We start from the raw sequence: 25,223 nt of genomic DNA on the forward strand, positions 1-25,223 counted from the left end.
TCAAAGATAAAGAAAAAACTCGATTTAGTTAAATATCAAATCATTAAAAATTGTTTTTGTTTTTGTTTTTTTCCATTACATGATGGACTTAGTAACTTACCTTACATATATCATAAGAACTCATGAAAGAGATAAATTTAGGACCCTCTTTATACTTTCCCAGATTGCAGGATCCTGAGTTAATTTGACATTGAAGGTCCTTGTTAGTACAGCCTTCCTAATTGCTACAGGGCTTCTTTTAAAAGCATTACTGTCCTTAAAAGATTTTTCAAATACATTTTAAAAACCATAATGGACACTCATTTGGCTGGTGGCACGGGAGAAATGTGGACATAAGCAGGATAAGTGGAGTGTCAGGTGGGTTAACTTTAATATGGCTAGATGAAATACTAAAATCCCAAGTCTACTGTTTTCACCAGTATAGGAAAAACTTTAGAAACCAAGACTACATTTAAATGTATGTTTTGTCACATAGAGTATTAAATGTGTCATCTCTATCTAATATACAACTGATTATAAGGTCAATTTGCAATTTTTTTCCCCCACAAATGACTATTTTTACAGGCATCCTGGTAAGCCTTCTAATCATATAAGCTCCTAAATCAATTTTCAATAAAATTCAAGACACAAAAGTCATCACTGGTAAAAGCTATTTGTGGCGTAGCTAGGTGGATAGAGCACTGGCTCTGGAGTCAGGAGGAGCTGAGTTCAAATCTGGTCTCACACACTTGACACTTGCTAGTTTAACCCCAAGTGTCTTTAAGGAAGGGAAAGAGAAGAAGGGAGGGAAAGCTGTCTTTATTGGAATCTTAAAAAGTTTAAAAGGAATAAAAGCTAATCTGCGTATCAAAATTATATGGAATCAAATGTATTATAAATATAGATAGAACAGAACTAACCAGCAGAAACTGCTATAAGTGTGACTATCTACACATTTAATGACATCTGCCTGCTGATCTTGTTTGGTTCCTTCTAATTGCCATATGCACTTGAAGCATAAAAGCCACGCCAAGAAAACAGAAGCTAGACAGAACATCAAAGGAGAAGTGATCCACTAGAGGCAGAAAGTCTATTACAAAGCAAGCGTTTACTGGCAAGGCCAAAAGCGGAATGGAGATTACTAATTCCTGAACTGGTCCACATTATATCATTTTGTCCATAGGGACATCATATTTCCTTAGAAGAGGATATCAAGAGAATGAATTGAATGCTTTACTTCACCCTATTTCATTCCTATCTGCTGTTAACTGTTAACACTGGTACTTTCATTACCACCACCATGAACCCCATTTCAGAGAAATTATGTCCCTAATTAATTTTTTGTCATCCAAAAGATAGTTCCCTTCTTGCCTCCCATTCTGCTGCCCCACCTTTGTTGTTGGACCTCAACATGGAATGTCTAATAGCCTACCACCATCATTTTAAACTCTCGATTCTCAATGTCCTCACATTTTAATCAAGTCCTTCCTCACCACCCACCTGATGGCTGGGTTCTTCCTCCGAATGAGACTTTTCCTGAAAGGTAAAGTGTTTAGATTTAAGAAGCATCAGCATTACATCCTACAGGTAAGCATCTGTGTCAAAGTATAGTGTTCAGTGTGGTGACTAAAGGTCACGAGGATGATAGTTTGACTTGAATCATTATCTCATAACCACATTCCCATGCCCCCTAGATCCTTTGTTACAAAAAAATCTGAATTTTGAGATGAAACTACTTACATCTTCATTTTGAGGGGTTGGAGGAATGGGCCTTTCTAAGTCCAGAAAATCAAGTGGTCTCTCACTTAGTGTCAGAACACGGGGAGGTGTTTTTAATGCCAAGGGTTTGAAGGGTGTTGATTGAATGAGGTCAAGATCTGCTGGTCTTGAAAATGAAATGTCTTCAGTATTGCCTGAAAGAATATTTTAAAATAATATTTTCACTAAAATATACTAGTTGGAAAATCTCAATATCTTAGAAAATGTTATCAACTTGTTCACTCCAACTGGGGGGTGGATCTTTTAATTGTAGTAAGTTTATTTATTTTTAATACACATTGCTTTATGAACCATGCTGGGGAAACAAAAGGGAAAAACCATGGGAGATAGAAAAAAATAGAAAAAAGAAGTGAACATAGCTTGTGTTGATTTATATTCAGTCTCCTCAGATCTTTTTCTAAATGCAGATGGCATTTTCTGTCCAGTCTATTGGTTGGTATTGCTTCAGATCACTGAATAGCTGAGAATAGCCAAGTCTTTCTAAGATGATCATCACAAAATCTTGCTGTTATTTGTGTACAAAGGATTTCCAGTTCTGCTTGTTTCACTCAGCATCAGTTCATGTAATCTTTCCAGGCCTTTCTAAATTCAGCTTATCATTCTTAATTGAACAATAATATTCCATTACCTTCATATACTACATCTTGCTCAATCATTTCCAACATTTTGTTACCACAAAAAGAGCTGCTACAAACATTTTTTGCATATGTAGGCCCTTTTCCCTCCAGGCATGGTGGATTCTTACCACCAAATCTCCATTTATAGAGATAGCTCAGCGACCTCATTTCTTATCTGGTTACACAGTGACTCAGGAACATCTCCACCAGCCTTATATAAGGAATGTTTCCCTCCATCATTCACCCCATCTTCTCAACTTCCTTTTTATATGGCTTTCCCCTCTCAGAACGTAAATCCCTCGAGGGCAGCATCTTTCCCCCAATATTTGTATTTCTAGTATTTCTAGTGCTTAGCATGGTGTCTGGCACATATATACTTAACAAATGTTTACTGACTGTTTATTAGTCTTTCTCTATGTTATGAACACAAAAAGCCATAGTATCTTTGTCCTCTACACAAAAATCAATTAGTGCCTTACAGCCTGTTACTCTGACTCTTAATGATCTAGTTTTGTCTTAATGCTCTTACTTAAATTCTACAGAATTTTTAGATTTTAAAATTACAATCAACAATTTTAAAATCAGCAATCTGAAATAGGATCATATGAAAATTAATTAAAAAAAAAACCAACAATAAAGATTAGTAAAAAACTAATCAAATTTAGTAGAATACAAACTATTCTAGTAGACAGAAAAATTTCCTCCCCCTGAGGCTAGGGTTAAGTGTCTTGCTCAGGGTCACACAGCTAGGAAGTGTTAAGTGTCTGAGACCAAATTTGAACTAGGGTCCTCCTGAATTCAAGGCTGGTGCTCTATCCACTGCGCCACCAGCTGCCCCAGAAAATTTAAGAATGATTAAATAAAAGTTCTAACTCAGAATCATTCTGATAACCTATATTTTAAAACAAGTATTTTTAAAAAGATGATCAATTCTTACACAGGAACATCTAAGGAAGAAGATGATTATAAGAGGGTGTGTGTGTGTGTGGTTCCTTACTGAATATAATTTAACCTGTACTTTTCCAGCATACTTTCCCTTGTTTGTGGTTCTTTATTACTAGTAGCTCTCCCACTGAATGATTTCAAATTAAGAAAGTGAGTATTAGTATTTAAATTGAATATTATTTATTACCAATGCCAAGCTTTTTGGTGTAATGCTCTTGTGGACTCAAAAAATTTTCCTTTTTAAAAAATATTTGCTACTAGTATTTAAAACCATGCACAAAATGCTATAAAACTCATAATTTTTGATCCAGCAATACCACTGCAGGGATCATATCCTAAAGACATCCAAAAAAAGGGAAATGGGACTTATTTGTACAAAAATATTTATAAGTGTCCATCAACTGGGAAATGACTAAACAAGCTATGGTATATGATCATAATGTGATATTACTGTGCTATAAAAAATTACAAGCAGGATGATTTCAGAAAACCTGGAAAGACTTACATGAACTGATGCATAACGAAGTAAACAAAACCTGGAAAACACTATACACAGTATCAACAATGTTATTTGATGAAGAAGTGTGAATGACTAAGGTATTCTCAGTAATACAATGATTCAAGAACATCCCAAAGGACTAATGATTATGCATATTGCCTCCAGATAATTAATATTATCTGAAGCATACTATTTTTCATTTTCTTTTTTAAAATTTTATTTGTCTTCTTTTGCAAAACGACTGTTATGGAAATGTTTGACATGACTGTACATGTATAATCCATATTTGATTGTTTACTCTCTCAGAGAGAGTGGAAGGTAGAGAGGGTTAGAGTTTGGAACTCAAAACTTCAGGCACTGACCAGCCGAGTGACCAGCATAAGTCACTTAAAATCAGTTTCCTGATCTGTAAAATGGAGATAATGGGTTATTATGATCCCAGTCAAATAAGACATTTTGTAAGGCAATTTGCATCCTTTAAAGCAAATGCTGGCTATTATTAAATATCAGCTATTATTTACATCCAGGCTGAGAATCAGCCTCAGATATTAGGTCTAGAGCTGGAAGGGATCCCAGAAACTATCTATTCCAACCCCCTTCTTTTATAGGTGAGCCAACAGAGATTCAGGGAGACAGAGAATCAACTAAGAAAAAAAAATATAGCCCATGACTCCAGCTCAAATCTCTATTCACTTACCCTGCCTAAGGCACTCTATAAGGCATAGGTGGTACAGAAAACAGTAAAGGGTTTGGAACCAAAGACGGTCATAGTTTTGATTTGAAGAGGAAAAATTTGGGACCTGAGCAGGATCCTCTAAGGAAGAACTGAATTGGAGTTACCTTAAAAGGAAAAGAGGAAGAAGATTGCACCTTCCACTACATACAAAATTCAAAAGTGTGAAGATCCATACAAAAGGAGAGAATGTGTCAAACTCCTTCCAACAGTTCTCCTGGGAAGCTACTAACAAGAGGGCCAAGGGGAGGTTCCTCTGAGGGAGTTTCATAATGGTCTGTGGCCTTTCTCCCAGAAGGAGAAAGAAAAAAGGAGTACAGAATATTGGAGGCAATCAAGCACGCTTTTAAAAAATGGAACGAGCATTTCAAAATGAAATGAAAAGAACCTGAAGAGGAGCCGGGGAATCCTGGGAAAAATACCAAAGAGAACGGAGACCCAAGATTAAGAAACAGAAGTAATGCTCTTCAGGGAGATGCAGGCTGCAGGAAGCAGAAGAAGTGCTGCTGGCTGCTCCAGGCCAAGTGACTTCCTCAAGATCTCAAGGGTAGGAAAGGATGTGGGAACAAACCAAATGCCAAGAGAACCTAGAAATAACTTTGAGGGACTGTAAAATCTGGGACAGGAAAACGAAAACTCTAAAGGGAATGTCCCTGGCTTTCTTGCCTAATACTCTGCATTAAGGCAAGGGTTTCAGAAGAGGAAGGAAGGTTTGGTAAGGAAACAGTTGGCTAAAAAAATTGTGAGAACTGCAATTAGATTTTTAGGTTGCAATTTAAAACAAAGAATTACAGGTTGTGGTCACAAATACATCAGATAGGCAGGTATCCTGGACTAGAAACACATCCCAAGAAGGTTGAAGAACCAGGGTCTCTGGACTTCTATCCCAAGGAAGCTACTGACAAAAACAAACCCCAAACATAGGACAATATTTCTAGTAGCACCAAGTGCTTAATAAGGGGCCTGACACAATAAAGCACAGGGAACAAAAAGACATCCTTCAACACGGGAAAGGCTGAACAAATTGTGCCATATGAATGTAATGGGATATTGCTGTGCTTTAAGAAATGGTGTAATGCTATAAGATATTTAATATGTATGGGAATGCCTGCCATCTAGGGGAGGGGGTGGAGGGAAGGAGGGGAAAAATTCAGAACAGAAGGGAGTACAAGGGATAATGTTGTTAAAAAAAAAAAAAATTACCTATGCATATGTACTGTCAAAAAAAATGTTATAATTATAAAATTAAAAAAAAAAAAGAAATGGTGTAATGAATACAGAGAAATCTAGAAAGATCAATACCAACTGATGTGGAGTGAAGGGAACTAAGCCAAGAAACTATACACAGTGATTAATGGAAAAAAATAACCACAAATCAAAGTATCAAAAGCAAATGCAATATATTTATAATTATGTTGCAATCACAGACTGAAATCTAGACTCAAACGAAAAGATGTGAGAAGACAGCCTTAATCCATCCTTTTGTGGAGTAGAAACATCATATGGGATAACTATGATGATGTAAGAAACAGAAGAAATCAATAACTCACTGTTAAAAATAGAATTAGGGTCTGGTATATATCCAAACATTTATAGTAGTATTTTTTATGATAGTGGAGAATTAGAAACTAAATAAATGCCCATCAATTGGAGAATGATTACATAAACCAAGAAGGGGAATATAATAAAATATTACTTTATTATGGACTGAATATGAAGAGTTCAGAAAAGCACAGACTCATATGAACTGAAGTAGAGTCAGGAAAACAATATATACAATGACTATAATAATGTGAACTGAAAGAATGAAAAAAAGAAACTGAATTCCACAGTCACAGTAATAACTAATCTCAGTCTCAGAAAACATCATGACTTGAAGGCATATTGTTGGTGCCCTCAAAATGTTCTGCCTATGACACAGTCCTAAGCAAACCCACATACGAAGATATAGATCCTGCTCTAAAGACATTTACAATCTAACAGAGAGAATGAAAACTTTAGAGCAGAGTCTGTATCTTTTTGTGTGTTGGCCTACCACAATACCCATTTAGTTCTTTTGATGGGAACAAGCTCTTCAAAAATTTCTCTGGTAATTTTCAATTTTTACTGATCAGTTTTTTACTTGGAAAAAGGCACTTTATTGTCCAAAACCTTCAGATCTAACATTCAATTTAAGATAAACCTCCCTCTCCTCTTTGTGGAAATGGGGAATGGAATATTGCATATACTGTCAGACATGGCTGATGTGCTATTTTATTGTTATTGTTATCTAAATTTATGTATACTATATAATGCATATATATATTTAATATATGATGTGTTTGTTTTGAAGAAATGTTTCTTTCTCCCACTTTTAACACTGTTGTTAATGGCCTGCTGACTAGGTAAGAAAAATATTTGAAAAATTTAAAGATAAAATTAAGTGAAGAAATTAAAAAAATATATAGCAGGAAAATTTGTGTGAAGGTCAATGAAACAAAAACTGAAGTAATATTCTAATTTGAATATATTACTTATCATCTAGAAATAGTAAACAGATTAGAAATTGGGGAGACAGATCACAAGCCTAACACAAAGGCTTACTACAATAATGATGGGACAACTCAGTTATCTGGATGGTGGTTGAAACCCTCTCTTTGATAAAGCCAATTGGTTAACAACTTTTTGATCTACAAGGGGAAAATTCTCTTTTGGATGGAATTCTCACAAAAAGGTACTGGCTACTGCTTTGAAGATGACTGGAACTTTGGGAGGAAGTGACTACTCCATCTTAGAATTTGTCACAGAGAAAAGTACAGAAAAACCTAAAACCATATTGTCACCTATTGTAGATTTAGGAAGGATGTCATGGACTAAAATTTTTCCATTAGTCCCCTCAGGTATAATGAAGATCTCTAGAGAATGATGTTCTGAGGAAGAGAGAGTTCCTAAAAAGGTACCAAACCAATTTGCATTTTTAAAAGACATATAAAAAGAAATAGTTAAATGCAAATAAAGCAGTCCCATAATTAAATGCTAGGGGGGCTCAAGTTCAGGATAAGCTAATGGTGGTGAATTAAGATAAGAATTACAAAAAAAAAAAAAAAAAAAAAAAAAAAAAAAAAAAAAAAAAAAGCTTTAAAAGCTGAATGAGACAATGATTTCTGAAAATAGAAGGCAAGGCTGCTTCACATTATTTTTGCTTCAGTTCTCTATGCAGACTGATCTTTGGATCAGAAAGGACAGAGCAAAAGTAACAAATCAAGACTGTCCTGGCTTCCAAGCTCATACTGATGTAAAGTGACTATCTTCTCCTGTCAGGAAGAAGCCTGCCTGGTAATTACCAGATATAACCAATTCCAATAAGTGTCCTATTGGTATAGACTTATTGGGAGGATGGAACTCTTATCTATCCTTCAAATCTCTGAGATACTGATTGGTCTATTTTTAGACAAGTCTGGGACCTGCATTCCATCTGGCTCCTTAATTTCTCCCCTCTGAGCTCTCTGGAACTCCCTCTCTCTTAGTTCTTACCTTTACTTCTCTGGTCTCCCTAAGAAAGCCCTGCTGTTATTTCCCCTATAAAAGATCTGATTATGATGAAGATCCTCTTCAGGACTAAGCCCACTATCAATCAGGTCATTCTCCTCCCCCCACTTCATAGTGCCTTTCCTCTAATGGCACCTTCCTTTCCTTACTCTAGCTAACTAAGCAATCTGCTAAATTCCTCTATGGATTTAACCTGCCAATCAAGGAAATGTTTAGGCTTCATGGCACATTCCTTTAAGGGATTCTTCCAAATTCCTTTCCTTTCTAATTATATGCTCTCCCAACTATATTTTATATTAGCCACTCCTAGTGCCTATTTTATCTCTTATTATGTTTATAAATTCTTCGAAATAAACCTTTCTTTTGGCAAAGAGAATGGCCATAGTGAATTTGTTTCATGTTTATTTCGAACTAGGTACTCTACCTTGACCTCGCAATAGTATAAATGGAAGAAAGGAGCTAACACATACAAGAGAGTATAGTTACAGAACAGATGAAAAGGCCCAGGAATCTTTAGGGTGTACCTATCATATTTAATTCACTTTATATTTGAGACAACATAATGCTTCCTGTAAAAATAGTACTGAATGAACAAGCCATTAGGAGCACACATTTTTAAAAGCAGAAGCAGAACTTCTAAGACTTTCCCCTAAAACTATTCTTTCAAAAATCAGAAATCTTATAAAATGTCCCCAGCAGAGATGCACAGAAAAAATAAGAATCCATTAGTTTCACAGGAAAGTACAAATATACCTGCTATAACAATCCTCTCTGGAACCTGCATGGTGACGCTAGCATTTGGGACTCCTTCCTGGAAGCTTGGCTCCAAATCAGGAGGTGGTGGAGCAACTTTTAACTTTTCTGGGACCCTCATCCGCTGGCTGATACCTTCAGTGTATTCCATCTCATACTGAATACGATTTATTTCTGCCATGTCAGCTGTGGGAGAAGGAAATGCTGCCCCACTCATCCTAGAAAAAGAAAATTTTTTTTAAAAGCCAGGAATTAGTGATAAGCCATGTCTCCGTCTTCTGAGTGCACTTAGTAGATAAAAAGAGCACAAAAGGGAGAATTCTTAAAAGGATAGTTTATTTAATGTGAACATAAGCAATATAAACTATGTCACAAAAAAATGTTTTCCTAATAAAAAGCCACTTGACTTGTTATTAGTGAAAACCTCCAGTTTTGGCCCTAATTTGGAAAAAAGAAAGATATGAACATTCTAGAAAGGTACCACTCCGCTCCTCCTCCCCTCCCCTCCCGCAAAGTGCTTTTCTTGCATTAACAAAAAACATGCGGCTTGATAAATGTAAAACAAAATTCGAAAGTACCTCCTTCCCCCCAATCAAAAGAGTTTCCCCACAGAGGCAGGAGAAATTGCTAGGCTTTTTAAAAAGATTAAATTGGAAAACTGCTCTCAGGCATGCACAATACCCTTTTAAAAAAAAACCCACAGTGGATTATAATTATAAAAGGAGGGATTATTATGAAAGGAGAAAAGCAAAGTTATTCAAAATTTATTAAAAGGAAGGTTAAAAAAGCTTGACTCCTAAAAAAATCATGAAATGCAAATTCAAATCTAGGCCTGCTGAATAAATCCATTTTTGATATATTGCACACTTTCATATAGGGAATCTGTGATTAAGAAAATCTTCCAAATTCATAAATCTTTTGAGAGCTTATGAGCTTAACAATTTAGATTATATGTTACGTGTAGCAAAAAGTACACAACAGGCTTTCTAGAACAAAGGCAGAACAAAATGGCTTGAGCTCATCCTAAACTGGCAGGATATCCATGCTCATAGAAAGATGCAGTTGGGATCAACAAGAATACCATTGGGGTGCAAAAAGAACAGCAGCCACCCACAGGCAGCCAGGCAGCCAGGCAACGTTAAAGCCAGTGTACCTTCACCCTTCCCACGGCGGCTTAATTTAACAGAACTCCACTAACCTTCCTACAGGGGAGTCACTGCTTGTTCTTTTACTCATTTTGGCAACTGTATGGGCACCTTTACAAGGACTATTCAAACACTGCTACCCTGCAGCTCAGTTTACTTTATACAAATTCCCCTACAGATCTGACTTTTTTTGGTTTTTTTTTTTTTGGAGTTGTACATAAGAGCACGGACACTGCTTTCTCAGCTGTAAAACAGAAAGAAGAAATCAGCATTTTAGCAATTCATTTCCACATGCAATCCACGAGTTAGAATAAACATAGCTTAAAGTCTTATTTGGATTCAAACATACTCTGAAGCTTTACCTGAGGGATTTATTCCAAACTTTTAGTTGCACATCTCAGAGATCATAAAGACAATTTTAAGCAAGTTTACTGTTTTGCAAAAAGGAGAAAGAGAAAAAAAATTATACTTTGTATATATCATGAATTGGGATGTTTCTGCAAGCCCCTTGGGCCCCTCCCAAGGTAGACTTGCCTGGCCTATGACAGATTCCCCCCATTTCCTTCTCTCTACCTTCGGGCAGCCCCTTCTTTGCTCTAGCTCCCCCAAAGGAGGGAACTCTCCTCCCAGTTAGGACAAAGCCCTAACTGGGACTTGGGCACTTCATCCCCTTTCTTCCTCCAGAGGATCGCTTCATGATCCTTCTCCATTACCAATCCCGGGCTTTTTCCCCACTGTCTACAGCCTTCACTGCCTTCAGCAGACCCTATTTTTCACTGGTTTCATTGCCTTACTCTTACAGAATGGCCCATCCTCACTGCTTCCACTCGTTTATTTTTCATCCTCTAGTAATCCAACTTCTGGCTCCAGCATCATTCTGAAATCATGCTTTCAGAGGTGATTAATGCTCAAGTCTTCATTGTCATAGCCAGTGGTTTCCTGCTCAGTCTTAATATTCTTGTTTTTCTCTGTGGTTCTTCTACGCTGCTAAAACTGGCCTCTATCTGTACTCCTTTTTCTGTCTCTTGGTCCCTTAAGAATGGTCTCTCTTCAGACAATTCTCTAACCTTTCCCACCTCCTCTGTCCTTTTCTTCCCCTTTTATATATCCTCTCTTTGTTGACCTTGGTGTTTGCTGAACTCTAGTCTATCTTAGGAGCCTCCAGGCCCTCTCTACCTTGACTTCCCAACAGCATTTCAAAATCAGCACATTCACAAGATAACTCCTTCCCTTTTCCTACCCATCCCTGTGTCTGCTGAATACACAAGGAGCACTTCTGCACATCAAGGCTTGGAACCTTGACTCTTTTGTGGCCATTCTCTCCCCCTCACAGATTCACTTTTGAACCATGTCAAAACCCTCTCTTCTCCTATGTCCCTGTGCCTTCTGTTCCCATTGACATCATCTTCCATCTGGTCTCCATCATGTTTTTCCTCCCTTCCCTGAAAGTACCCTAACCAGTGTTACTGCTTTCAAGCTCTCTCCCCCTTCTTGTCAAAATAATTCACTGATTCTTGCAGGCAAATGCCCGAAGCCTCTGGTCCAAGCCCTCTCACCACATGGCTCCCACATACTTCTCTAGGGTCACTGCATAGCACTTGCCCTTCATTCTACTTTCTAACCAAATTAGATGGCTAACTGTCCCCTGAGCTGGAAGCGCCTCTCTGGCCTTGATATGTGTCTATCAGCTTTACCCCACAGTCCCTCTACTTTCTCTTCACCTGACCTTTCTTTTTGGTCTTTCTTCAAGGATCTGCTGAAGAACCCACTTTGTTGTCAAGCTTTGCCCCTAAGGGAGCTACTAGGGCCCCACGCCATCTTTTTTCAGGTCCCTCCCTCCTTCCCTTGGACTATCCTGATGGACAAGGCCTGTTTCCTTTACCTCTGTGTCCCCAGTAGCTAGCACAGGGCCTGGTCCAGACCTATGATTTCATCAGTATAGAGAAGCCTCCATCTGCAAACTCCCTCTGCTGATGCAAACTGATTTAACGCAGTCTCAGAGAGTTGCTTGGGATGGTAAGAGGCAGGAAATCTATGTGTCAAACAGCTATATGGGAAACACAATGGGTCTGAGGTAGGCCTTAAAAGTTGCTCCCAAGGTCAGCCCTCTATCCAGTATACCACATCTTACATATTAAAGAAACACTTAACAGATGTGCATGGGATTTTCAAATGATAATTTTTTTGGTCCTCAAAATGACTCCATCCATATTAAATTTTCAGGAAAGTATTGTTATTGCAGTTTTATATTTTTAATTAATTTTAATTTAATGATTTAATTAAATTCTCCACAAGTAATGTTTCTCAATGAAGTTTTTCAGCATCTGAAAAATTCTTTACCATTCTCCTATAGAAATATTAGTAAGGCTGAGGAAAATTACTGAAACAAAGGATAAAACTCCTTTAAAGAGATTAAATAAGAGTGAGGAAATTAGCTAGTTGAAAAGAATTTTAAAAGCATTAAGCACTAAAAAAAAAAAAAAAAGTATTTTACACTGTGTTCTAAAATTGGGCATTCTAAAAAGTGATTTAAAGTAATCTCTTTAGAATCTTATAAAAACAGCTAAATGTGATTTTCTGAAGATGTTAAAAATGAAGGTTAATGACAAGGTAATAACCAGCAAGACCATCTTTTAAATACCTAGAACCAAAAGATGATGCAAACATTAAAAACATTCTTGCTTTTAAAATGCTTCTCCATCTCTATCTTTAAGATGCTGGAAGTGTTAGAGGGAGAGAGAAAAAAAAAAATTCAGCTGTTGAGTTCACCTCATTTTCTTCTATTTTCCTTCCCCAACATTTCAAGGCTTTGGATCCAGATAGTCCACACTAGAGATGTCAAATGGTGTGGCCAACTGGGTCAAAAGCTCTGAGTACAGAGCTGCAGAACCTGATTGCAGTATAACTGGGAAATATTTGACAAAATAAATAAAAACATAGTATAATATAGTATTAATACTACTATGTAGTTTTCTATGTCAGTTTGATGCCATGTTCATAAGTACTAAGAAACAGTGATTAAAAGGGAAGATTTTCTTACTCACAAAAGTATTCCAGCTATGGCTTGCACTATCTGCTTCTGTGCTTCATATCAAACCCTTGAACTTGTTTCGATTAGGATGTGCTGTACTTGTTGCTTTTTTTCCCTAAAAAAATAAAGTAGCCAAATTTTACATGACATTATACTATTGATAACCAACCATTTCAATCCAAGGACTTGGGGTGGGGGGAGGGATTAAGTCACTGGAGAAAATGAAAATTTCCAAGTGCTTCATGTCTCAGATTTATCAACAAACAATTTAATAAATACTTATTAAGTGTCTCTGTGCAAATCGATGTTGAAGAGCTATAAGATCCCCCCAAAACCAAACTTCCCACTTATTATTACAAAGGTTCTTTATCTGATAATGAAACATCTCCAAAATGAAATAAAAGATGAATTCTAAGATTGTTTCTAATGCATGTAGAATGGATTTGTAATTTAAGAAAATGACAGGCAGAAAAAACAAGAATATATAGTAGAGGAGGCAATATTTGTAGGCAAGTGAAACAGTAAAAAAATTATTTTGTTACATTTAATATTTTCAAGGTTAAGAAAAGCAATGGAATCAAAGTCAAGTTGGAACATTTCAAATGAAGTTTTATAAGAGAGGCACCATTCATTGTTTCGATTGTGCTTTAGCTGGATGGACAGACAGTACGGGGCTTGGGGAAGAGGACTTAGCACTACAAGTGAACATGAGAGCAAGTTGCATTCTATCTCTGGCCCTCAAGTTTTCCCATCTAGAAAATGTGGGAGGTTATAGGAAATGCTCTCCAGGTTCCTTTCAGCTTTAAACCTTCAATGCTATAATATCTGGCAAACTGTGTCTGGCTTTCCATAATGCCACACTGCTTCCTGAGCCCAAAAGCCTATTTTTAAAAGATAGCTGTTAATGATCAATAAGTCATTAACATAGCACCTGTCTTCCCCATTAGAATGTGAATTCCTTGAAAGTAAGAACTTTTTGTGTGACCTCGGGCAAGTCACTTAACTACAATTGCCTCAGGGAAAAAAAAAAAAAAAAAAAGCAAGAACTTTTTTTTTTTGTCTTTCTTTGTAGTCCCAGAGCTTAATGCCGTGTTTGGCATATAATAGGAGCTTAATAAACATTTGACTGAATGACTGACTTTGCAGCCATCTCATCTGAATCTTAGCAAGCACCCATTTTACAGATAAGGAAACTGAGAATCTGAGTACTGGCCCAGGATCATACACTTTGTGTCACAGTTAAGATTTGAACTAAGGGTTTCCATTCTCCAAAACTAATACTATCCTACTGTGCCACATGAGAACATTGATACTCTTGGTGAGAGGCAGGTTGCTCATAGTGGATAAAAGATTCAGTCTTGTAATAAGGAAAGTTTTGTCTCTAAGACATACCAAGTGTACAATTTATGGCGCAATCAACTCAATCTCTCCATGACCCAGGCTACAAAACAACAATCTCGAGAAAAACAAAATTTCTAGGTTGCCCAAACTGACAAATTTCATGATAGACACGAGCAGTTTGGTTCTCGTCCATAGAAGTGACATACAAAATCCTTGGGGACATTTATGACTGGGAAAGGAAGCCGGATGGTCAGCTCAGAGATAAGCAAGAGCCCCAGTGCTGCACTGTTAGACACAAAATATTAAATGACTCAGAGAAAGGTCTTCATACACTGGGGTGGCTCCTATCTGGAAGGACATGGACTACAAATATACAAAATGAGAAACTTGATCTACATGAGTGGTGTATGTAAGTATAATGAACTGATGGCTCATCAATTTACCCGGTCACTTACAATCATTTTTATACCACTTACTGGATTTTGTTTTAGTAATTAATTTCTACTGTCACACTTCAAAGGCCCAAGTCAGGAAATAACCTAATTCATTTCAACAAATATTTGGGGGATCCTGGGATCCAAGAGCTAGAGCTGGAAAGGAATTCAGAAGCCTTCTAGCTAACCACTTTACAGATGATCAAGCCCAGAAAGGCAAGTGGCTTGCCTAAATTTGCACAGATCCTTGAGGTGGGATTAAGCCCCTCTCCCCAGACACATCCCTGAACAGGTGGGGTGGTCATTTAGTGCTGGGCTAAATTGTGGGTCGTGATCTGAATGGGGGGATCTCATAGCTGAGTGTGGATGACTTCTGAGTAAATGTTTGACTTGTACTCCTGTGTTCTACACAGTTACACACTTGAGATCATGAAATATATCATCAAATATACTAATAATAACATCAGTGGTACCCAAAGCCCCAACCTCACAAAGGGGTAGCAAGAATCCAATCAGAAATGTAAGGCACTCTGCAAACTTCTGTACAATGAGGGGATACTGGCAGAGGCAGAGTCTGGGTGGACTCTGAAGTAAGGGAAGGATTTAAGGTGGGAGGAAATGGAGAACGGAGCCAGGCAGCTTGGAGCAGAGATGTGACGGAATGACAAGGAGGTGCTTCCACTACAGTCTATGTGGGTGCTGGAAGTCTATATAGCTCTTGAAGCAGGGGGGCTGCCCTTGCTGATCCAGGAGCCCGTCCCTAGAGCCCAGTAAAGATCAAGCTGTAGCTTCACTGATTAGTAAGTGACCAGACTGATAACTGATGTATCTCAGCAATGGAAATGTGGGGATGAAAGGGAAAGAACATGGAGGCTGGAAAAAGAGGACTTTATAGCAGCTCCACAGTAACTATTTTCCAACAGGCACATCTCCTTTGTTTTTACAGTATTTTTTACTGTAAAAAACAAAAACTCACATTTGAAAAGATGGTTTTTGAAAGAGGCAAATTTTCTTTCTTTTTTCTTTTTTTGCTGAGGCAATTGGGATTAAGGGTCACACAGCTAGGAAGTGCTAAGTGTCTGAGTCTGATTTGAACTCAGGTCCTCCTGACTCCAGGGCTGGTGCTCTCCACTGCACCACCTAGCTGCCCCTAAAAGCCAAGTTTTCTTAGAATTAATTTGAACTCAAAGAAATTGAAAACAAAAGATACATTTGACTTAACATCTTTACCAGGTTCTAAGGGTAAAAAAGGGGCATTTCTACTCAATTTTAACTCTGCTTTGTCTCACCCGCTCAAATGAAACAAAACCAGACCGTGCATGTTTTTGCTTTTACACAGAGGGAGAAGAATCTGCTCCGGGAAGGCGTGGTGATTTGGGGAGTCCCATCACAAAGCTCTCCCTGAGCATGCAGGATGAGATCTGCTCCCAGAACCAAGGCTGTGGCTGTGTGCTTGAAATGGGAATAATGCAGCTGCTAAAGGCTGTCAAACCCTCAAAAGAAGGTTCTTGTTGAAGGGCCCTGCCCATGTAAGCCAATTCAACTCTTGGTTTTATAATTCCTAACTCAAGGGAGCAGTTTCCAACAAATCATCGGACGGTCGTGAAATCAATCAATAATGGGAAAATATAAGTTAATGGCTAATCTTCTTATGGCAAAGAACTGGAAGCAGGGGGTGGCCCCCTCCCGGGGAACAACTCGTGGCCTGCGGGATGCTAGCGTGCCGTAAGAAAGACCGCTGAGTTTTAGAAAGGGATGGACCCGGTTATCTTGGGAGATGAGCGGAAGCTGTCTGCATTTTTGTTTTTCTCCCCAGGCTATTTTTACCTTCCGAATCCAATTGTTCCTGTGCAGCAAGAAGTTGGGTTCTGCGCACACATATTGTATCTAGTATATAACATGTGTGGGGCCGCCTGCCATCTAGGGGAGGGGGTGGAGGGAAGGAGGGGAAACTCGAACAGAAGGGAGTGCAAGGGATCATGTTGTCAAAAAAGTCATAATTATAAAATTAATAACAAAGAAAGAAAATTAAAATCGATCAATAAATAAAATACGGTTCTGACTATGGGGGGGGGAAGAGTAACCCAGAACTAGGCTGGGGAACGAGGGGTGAGGGAAGGAAAATGCGGGTTCAGCTCCACACATACCACACAAAACTAGCTTTCGATCATTGGGAGGAGACAGCGCCTAACTCGAAAGCAGCCGGTTAAAGGAAAAACTAAGCACGGAGTTCCCACTTCTCCACGGCTGCATCAGAACACAGGCACATTTTCTATCCCGTGGAAAGCAGTGACGACATCTCCGTTCACCAAGGCCGAGGCAGTAGAGGAGGGGCTGGTCAAGACCAGGTGGAGATCATTCTCGAAGTTACACTCCACAAAACTTTTACTTGCTCCTCCCCTGCCCCAATTGGTGTAATAGACACCCTTCCTAGGGATCCTGCATCCCGCCGAACTTTCTGGGGGAAAAGGCAGACCCTCCCCGAGTCTGGTCAGCACCTGTTCTCAAACTGCTTCCTTCTTTTAAACTGGATTTAAAATTTCTTTCTCGGTGTCTCGGAGCCAAGCGCAAAGCCTGGCATACCCTAGGCGCTTACTTAATGCTTGTTTATTTAACTAGTTCAAGTTCCCCTCCCCTCAGGCAGAAAATACTTCGGTTTCCTCCCCTCCCCCAGCTTCCTCATTAAGAGGACTCCGCGGAAAATAAAATCCGAAGGAAGCGCGGTGTCAGGGAAAGGATTTTGAGTTCCAGGCTCTGGATTCGAATCCTGCTCTGCCAGTGACCAGGAAAGATCCTGGGAGACCCTCCTACCCCGAAATCCCCGCAGCCGGAGAAGATTCGACTAGAAGCTCTCCGAGGGCAGGAGTGCGTGGATTGGGTCTGAGCGCCGAGCCTGCACCTGGAAGGCTCTAAATGAATGTGCTTAACAACTGCTAGAGAAGGATGATTTTCGCTCAGTTTTCCCGCTATTAGAGACACCCCCCCTCCCCACCCAAGAAGGGTCACGAGTAAGGTCGGTTCCGCTGCCCAAACAGGGAGGGGGCGGGGCTGAGCGGCTACATCTGAGAGCAAATTCAAGGTCACTCGGGCCAGGCCGGAGAGCCCCCCCAAAGATGGGGCCTAGTTGGGTCCGCGTGAAGCGGGGCCTCGAAGGCCGAACGAGTCTTTGGGGAGTTTGGGAGAAGGGAAGGCCGTGGTCAGACCCCGCCCTCGGCTCCGAGTCCGCCCCCACGGGGTTCGAGGCTACCGGGCCCGCAGGGCTGAACTGGAGGGGGAGGGGAAGGCGGCGGGGCGGAGACTTACCCCTAGAGCCCCGTTGGTGAAGTCGCCGGCGAGGGCCCCTCCGGCCGGCTCCTCCGGTAGCTCAGGCTGAGCACTCTCAAAGGCCGTTGGCCGGGCGCATGAAGACGCCGGGGACAGGCAGCCGGCTGGACGGCCCCGCAGCGGCTCCGGAGAGAGGGAGAGAACGGCCGGGGCTGGCCCCTTAGAGGAGCCGTAGTCGTCACCGGGCCTGGTCAGGTGACCCGGAACCGGGCGGAAGTGCGACGGCGCCGGCACAGCGCGGGCGAATGACGCCAGGCCGACATGCTTGTCGCGGGCGATGCGATTCGGCGGCTGACGTCGTATCTACGTGCTACGTGTGTCAGTTCGTCTGAACCGGGTTGACTCGGGCAACTTCAAAGGCTGCAATGTCACGGTGGGTCCCTAGACCTACGGTGAAATCCGAAGGCCTTCCTGTCCTCCATGTGAAGCCGAGTGACTTCCTCAGGTTTACCTAAACAACAAACTGATGCGAAATTCGAACCCGGACCCTCATATTCCAGAGGCTGGTAACCTTATCCCAACAAGACAGGAATAACTATGCTGGGCCTTGAGTGCCATCTTTGAAATGGGTATAACCTGTACCTGTTCTGCTTGCCTCATTCGGGAGACAAATCAACAAGCATTTATGAAGCACCTACTGGATGCTTAATCTAATCATTAATTAAACACCTACTATATGGCAGATTCTGTGCTAAATGCTGGAGACACCAAGAAAAGCAAGATCAACCCTAGTTCTTACTACTTTTAGTCTGACGTAGGGAGGGATACAAGCTACATAGAATAAATTGGGGATAATTTCAGAAGAAAGGCATTAACATTAAGGAAGATGTTCTTCCTGCAGAAGATGAGATTTTTTTTCTGAGACCCTGAGGTGGAGGTTTGAATGAGATGGGAGTTTAAAATTAAAAATTCTCATTTCAAGGCAAAAAAAAAAAAAAAAAGTTAATTGTACAAAGAACAAACGAATCAAAAAATGTATTTCATTTATCTGATCGGATTCTCATCTAGCAAATAAGGAAACGGAAGCCCTTGAGCTACTTTCTCTGAATTTGAGAGGTCTAGTTGCCTTGGGCATCGAGTGTATTAAGGGTGGAAATTGAACACTAGCTTTTTTGGCTTTGAGGCTTCCATGGCCATTTTCTGAATCCACATCTCAGCGATGGCACCAAACTAGTATTAATGATAGGGTTGAGCATAGTTTACAATGGAAAAAGGAACTTTAGTTTTTAGAAAAGGTGGGGAAACTGCCCTCCTGATTATTTCCTGAAATTGACATTTCACCTATCGGCTTGGAACCGCAGTGACTAACGCCGCCCTAAGTCCGTTCCTTCCTCCTTTCTGCTGATGAGAATTCCTTGTTTTACCTAAAGCTCAGCTCTTGTGCAGCCTCCTATGGGGAACTCTTCCTGAACCCCCTACATGATAATGTTCAGTCCTGCATAAATTACCTTATTTATTTACTTATCTTTGTAAACATTGTGTTCTCCCAACACATTGTAAACTCCTCGAAGTCAGGGACTGTTTCATTTTGTCTTGGTGTCTTCAGCATCTAGCAGAATCCCTATCTTGAGTCACTTCGAGAATACTTATTGAATTGAGAGAAGCTAAATTCTCTTTTTTTATAACCACATTACTTTTTGTTTGAATAGTTTGTTAAACAATTTTTATTCTTGCCCAGTTCTGTTTCCTTAATAAAAGCTTATACTTTTATATTATATATAATTTTAGCCAAAAATATAATCATGATACATGTGTGTTTTCTTGAGAATACCAATTTTATGTCTTCTGTTCCTTTTAAATAAACTACATATTCCAGTCATAGGTTCAAATCCAGCATCTCCCAGGTATGAAGATAGATTTGCTTCCAAACATTATAATTTCTAGCTCACCGTATTTATCACCCACATTTTTAAATATTAAAATATCAGGATCTGAGGCCTATTGTTTTATTGTTTTCTCTGTACAGATTTTCTTTTTCTTTTTTTTTTTTAATTTATTTTTAATACATATTGCTTTATGAATCTCATTGGGAGAGAAAAATCAGAGCAAAAAGGAAAAAATCATGGGTGAGAAAAAAGAAGTAAACATAGCTTTGTGCTGCTTTACCTTCACTCCCCATAGTTCTTTATCTGGATGCGGAGAGCATTTTCTGTTCAAAGCCTATTGGGATTGTCTTGGATCACTGAATTGCTGAGAAGTCCCGAATCATTCATAGTCGATCATCACACATTATTGTTATTGTGTACAATGTATTCCTGGTTCTGCTTGTTTCACTCGGCATCAGTTTTTTGTAAACCCAGGCCTTTCTAAAATCAGCTTGCTCATTTTTTATGGAATAATTATTCCATTATTTTTATATCATATTGTATTTATAACCCAGGCCTTTCTAAAATCAGCTTGCTCATTTTTTATGGAATAATTATTCCATTATTTTTATATCATATTATATTTATAACCCAGGCCTTTCTAAAATCAGCTTGCTCATTTTTTATGGAATAATTATTCCATTACTTTTATATCATATTATATTTATATCTATATTATATTTATAATATTTTATATTTATATTATATTTATTTTTATATACCACAACTTATTCAGCCATTCTCCAACTGATGGGCATCTACTCATTTTTCCAGTTCTTTGCTACCACAAAAAAGCTGCTACAAACAATTTTGCACTTTCACATTTTCCTTGGAAGATCTAATAATGACACTGCTAAGTCAGAGAGTGTGCAGTTTTTAGTCCTTTGGGCATAGTTCCAAATTCCTCTCCAGATAGGAGAACTCCATTTCACAGCATTTAATTAATTTAATTAATTTTCTTCTTAAGTGATACTCACCATTTTCCACATATGGGTTAATCTTTGCTATCCTCTTGACCAGATTTGTAAATTATAGGTAAATATAGGTAAAGTCTTCTTTGCCAATTCTTGTATTCTTGTGTTTTAAACCGTAAGTCAAAATTCTGAATCTAATTCCAAGACACCACTTACTTAGCCTGTTTGCTTTTATTTCTGAATCCTCTTACTTTCAGTGAACAAGAAGTTTATAAGCACTTATTAAGTACCTTCTGTGTGCCAAGCTAGAAAGAAGGATAAATGACAATTCTTGCTCTAAAGGAGCTCACAGTCTAATTAGGAAGATAACATGCAAACAGCTGGGTGCAAATGAAATATATATATAGGATACGAGATAATCAGCATGAGGACACTAGCATTCAGAAAGCCTTCTTGTAGAAGAAACTGGGACTTACAGGATGGTAGGTAAGTCACGAGATAGAGAAGAGGGAATTTCAACCAATGACTCCTCTGTATTTTGCTATTCTTCTCCAAAACCTAGACTGTAGGAAACCATCCTTCTGGCTGTAAGGTGTTCCTGGAAGGATGGTTCAATAAAAGATCAAGATTTGGAAGCAGCAAGGAAGCAAAAACAAACCAGAGAGAATAGCTATGGAAAACATGGATTGGAGATTTCAATGATGTCAAAGAACCAATTTAAGAATTAGGCATCAGTAAGAGGCAAAAAGAAGAGTAAGATGATCAGATCTTGTCCTTAAAACAGTGTCACGAGCTGGCTAGGTGTAGAGGAAGACTATGTTCATGAGTAGCTGAAGTTGAGGGAAGATAGAAGTCATGAACTTCTTGTGTTGAAGAAGGCCATGAATTTGGAACATACTTTCTAGTATAAATTTCATCATTAGTTTAGTTTTTAAAATTCTAACTCTTGTAAATTGTGTTTTCATTGAATTTCAAAAATAAATTGGAAATGTTTATCCTGTTAAAACAGCCCTCTGGGAAATTTTTTTTTTTTTAAACAGATTGCTAAATCCCAATTTGAAATCATAGATTTAAAGAGGTTATTTGTGATTCATGTTTAATTTACAATGATGTTTTTCTAATAGAAATTGATAATTTAAAAAAAGTCAGAAATAATGAAATAATTCCAATAATTATTGAATTGTTTGGATTGAAAAATCCAAAATTTCTTTACAATTTATGGAAATGACCTGAGTATATTATGACCAACTTTTTGACTAGGATCCCATTTGCAGTTTAGTTATGCTCAGAGAGCACTGGAGTGGAAATAGAAAGATTTGGATTCTGGCTTTTGCCACTAATCAACTATGGCAATTTACTTATCCTCTTTTAAACTTAATTTCCTCATCCCTAAGGTAAGGAATGATGACTTTGGCAATTTTTTTTGTCTTCAAAATCGGTGATAATAGATTTGTGTTTTTTTTTTTTAATTTAATAGTATTTCTCCAAATCCATACAAATAGTTTTAAATATTCATCTTTGCAAAACCTTGTATTCCAAATTTTTCTCCCTCTCTCCCTCCCCTCCTTTCCCCAAGAAGCAAGCAATCCAATGGAGGTTAAACAGGTGCAATTCTTCTAAACAGTTTCATATTTGCCATGTTGTACAAGAAAAAAATCAAATCAAAAAGGAAAAAACACAAGAAGAGAAAAGAAAAAAATCAGATGACAACAAAAAAAGGTGAAAATACCATGCTTTGATCCATGTTCAATCTCCATATTCTTTTGCTGGATGAAGATAGCATTTTCCATCAATAGTATTGGAATTGCTTTGAATCCTGTTGTTGTTGAAAAGAACCAAGTCTATCACAATTGATCATGTGACAGTAGATTTGTATTTGTAAAGCAACCTAGTTTTTAAACTTAGGTATATTTACTTGAAAATAAACAGATAATTTTGTTTTATATATATGTATGTATAAATACTAAGAGTCTTAGTACAGTTTTGCTTAACAGCTTAATTAGCTTAAACTGCACTAAGGTTTTTGGGATACCATGTATAAAGAAATGCCCAATATATTTCTGCCAGTAGTGTTATCATTTGATATCTCTTTTAAAGGAATACTTTAATAGTACCAAACAAAATGAGGAAAAGCATTCATTTGTTCTTGGAAAGTTTAAAATGTACATAGAATTATTAAAAGTTTGGCATTTTGTCTTAACTGATATGTTTCTCAGGAGATAAAATGGAAAGAATTAAAAGGCTTGGGGACAAAGTGACTAAATCCTTGATTTCAGGAACTCTCAGATGAGGTAAGTCCTTCTACCAATGCAGCCAGGCATTTTTGCAAGTTACAGTGTCTTGCCCTGTAGAGCCCTGAGAGAGCTAAATGTTTTTTGTCCTGGGTCTCACAGGCATCAGGTGACCAAGCAACATTCTGGAATCAATTTTTTAAAAATTGGGCTCATGGCTCTCTGTTTTATAGAAACTGTTTTGTTGTTTTCGGTTTTTTTCCCCCTGGCTTAGGGTTTGGCCCCAGCCGACCTAGTGAGAGTATGGCACAAATTAGAGACCCTGGTTTGATGAGTGAATAGGGCTTCAGGTCCACCAGAACATGGAAGCAGGGATTTATCCAACTCAAAGAGCTCTTCCCAGGTCTCCAATAGCAAGCTGAGATGAATGCTAATTTTTTTTTCTTCTGTCTGTTGAATTTTTAGACATGACATTGGATCTAGATAATACAGCAGAAGTGGAGTACGTGGGATTTTTCATGAGACTCAGTGTTTAATTGCTCTTTTGTGGCCATAACAGATATTAATCATAAGAATGTTTAAGCATATAAAGCTCATCCAAATACCCAGGCTTTTTATTAAATGGTGTTGCTAGTTAATTTAATAATCTACTTTTTACATATAAAAGAATTTTACAAGACAAACAAGGACATTGGTCTACAAATGAGAAGAATGTAGAATTGTATAAAAAAATAGCTATTTTGAGCAAGATTTGTTAGGTAACTGGTTTTAATTAGTTAGCATTGGCACTTATAGGGATAGTTCATTGCTATCCATTGTCCTTTCCGTTATGGGTTTTTTCATCTACATCTTCTCATCCCGAATGATTCTTACATCTGTTTATCCTGAAAAACTTTGCACTATTTTACTACTTCATATATGCCACTGAAACATCTAACTGACCTACCTCCTTTCTGGCCAGGGGTAACCCTGATAACTTCTGGGTAGTTGGAGAGTGAAATAGGAATGTCTAGTTTGTGCTTATATTTAATGGAGTAACCTGTTAAAGGGTACCAGTCATGAGGACATCTTGAACCACAACTCTTCCACCTATTTCATTTGGGGCATTTAGCTTCATTTCAACCACCATTTATTTGATACTTTAAACCAACAGTAGTCCAATGACCAGAATAATGTGCTTTGTGAATAATCTGCTGGCAGAGCACAGCAATTTGATTCTTAAAAGAAGTTCTTGTGATAGTACAGCTATACTGCCATTTGTCAGATCATGGCTTTAAAAAGTGACTCTTCTCTGCCTAGGTGGCAGTTTTGTTTTCTACGATTTTGTCAGTCTCTTCTCTTCATGCAGACCTGACAGCGACTTATTATCCTTTCCAGCTCCCCGGCTTTCACAGTGGATGGAGTAGGTTTTCTGAGAGGAAAAAATTAAAGAGAAAATATTTGTTTAAATTAATATAATTTAAGTCAACAAACATTTAGCTAGTTTAGTGTAAGTGCTTCAGATACAAAGACAAAAATCTCAAAAATCCCTTTTCTCAAAGAAATTACAGGTCCTGGCCATAATAAGTACCTTATAAAGGCTTATTAACTGATAAACTATCATTATCCTGGAAGAGAGAGTATTTAGGAAACAGGAGAGAAAAGTTATTGTGTTTAAATCTGCATGAATCTAATTACTCAAAAACAGTAACACAGTAACTCTAAAATGATATTTTAAGAGTTTTTTTTTTTTTTTTTTTTTTTTTTGTTATCATCTGAAATAGATTTCTGGGGGATTTTTTCTTATTTTTGCAGACTCATTTGTCCATTAGAGGCACTAAGAGACATCTTCTTAAAGGAAACTTTAACGAAATTTTTGGGGGTATGGATTTATTTTCATTTATTTGGTTAAGTTCAAATTTTCATCTACATATGTAATACTTCTTAAAGCAATCTATATTATTTTAAATAATGACAATTTATATTGTTATTCATGTTTTGTGAATCCTTAATGTTGCCATGGTGATCTTTTCAATGATTGTAGCAGGATATTTAATATAAATTATCCTATTTTTTAAGTTAAAAAAAAACCCCAAACACTAGAAAGTTTAATAATTTGCTCAAGC

At 38.1% G+C, this 25,223-nt stretch overlaps 2 protein-coding genes across 52 annotated transcripts in view; both read right to left on the bottom strand.

Moving 5' to 3' along the window:
* The window catches only part of MFF (mitochondrial fission factor), a 40,573-nt gene extending 22,193 nt beyond the window's left edge, over positions 1-18,380 (bottom strand). For 14 of the 50 annotated variants that reach the window (XM_074298522.1, XM_074298514.1, XM_074298532.1 and 11 more), the window contains exons 1-7: positions 18,088-18,362; positions 13,023-13,124; positions 10,341-10,409; positions 10,032-10,222; positions 8,834-9,051; positions 1,720-1,892; positions 1,480-1,515 (exon numbers count right to left, since the gene is read on the bottom strand). In XM_074298522.1, the coding sequence (XP_074154623.1) occupies positions 1,480-1,515; positions 1,720-1,892; positions 8,834-9,051; positions 10,032-10,069 (465 nt within the window). In that variant the 5' untranslated portion in view covers positions 10,070-10,222; positions 10,341-10,409; positions 13,023-13,124; positions 18,088-18,362. Of the gene's footprint in view, positions 1-1,479; positions 1,516-1,719; positions 1,893-8,833; positions 9,052-10,031; positions 10,223-10,340; positions 10,410-13,018; positions 13,125-18,087 lie in introns of all 50 variants that reach the window. The other 36 variants (XM_074298552.1, XM_074298543.1, XM_074298525.1 and 33 more) reach the window with 13 other exon arrangements.
* Positions 18,381-22,501: 4,121 nt separating this feature from the next.
* The window catches only part of COL4A3 (collagen type IV alpha 3 chain), a 147,998-nt gene continuing 145,276 nt past the window's right edge, over positions 22,502-25,223 (bottom strand). For both annotated transcript variants that reach the window (XM_074298568.1, XM_074298569.1), the window contains exon 52: positions 22,502-24,529. In XM_074298568.1, coding sequence (XP_074154669.1) covers positions 24,445-24,529 — 85 coding nt within the window. In that variant the 3' untranslated portion in view covers positions 22,502-24,444. The remainder of the gene's footprint in view (positions 24,530-25,223) is intronic.

This window comes from Sminthopsis crassicaudata, chromosome 3 (genome assembly GCF_048593235.1).
Source record: "Sminthopsis crassicaudata isolate SCR6 chromosome 3, ASM4859323v1, whole genome shotgun sequence".
Lineage (NCBI taxonomy): Eukaryota > Metazoa > Chordata > Mammalia > Dasyuromorphia > Dasyuridae > Sminthopsis > Sminthopsis crassicaudata.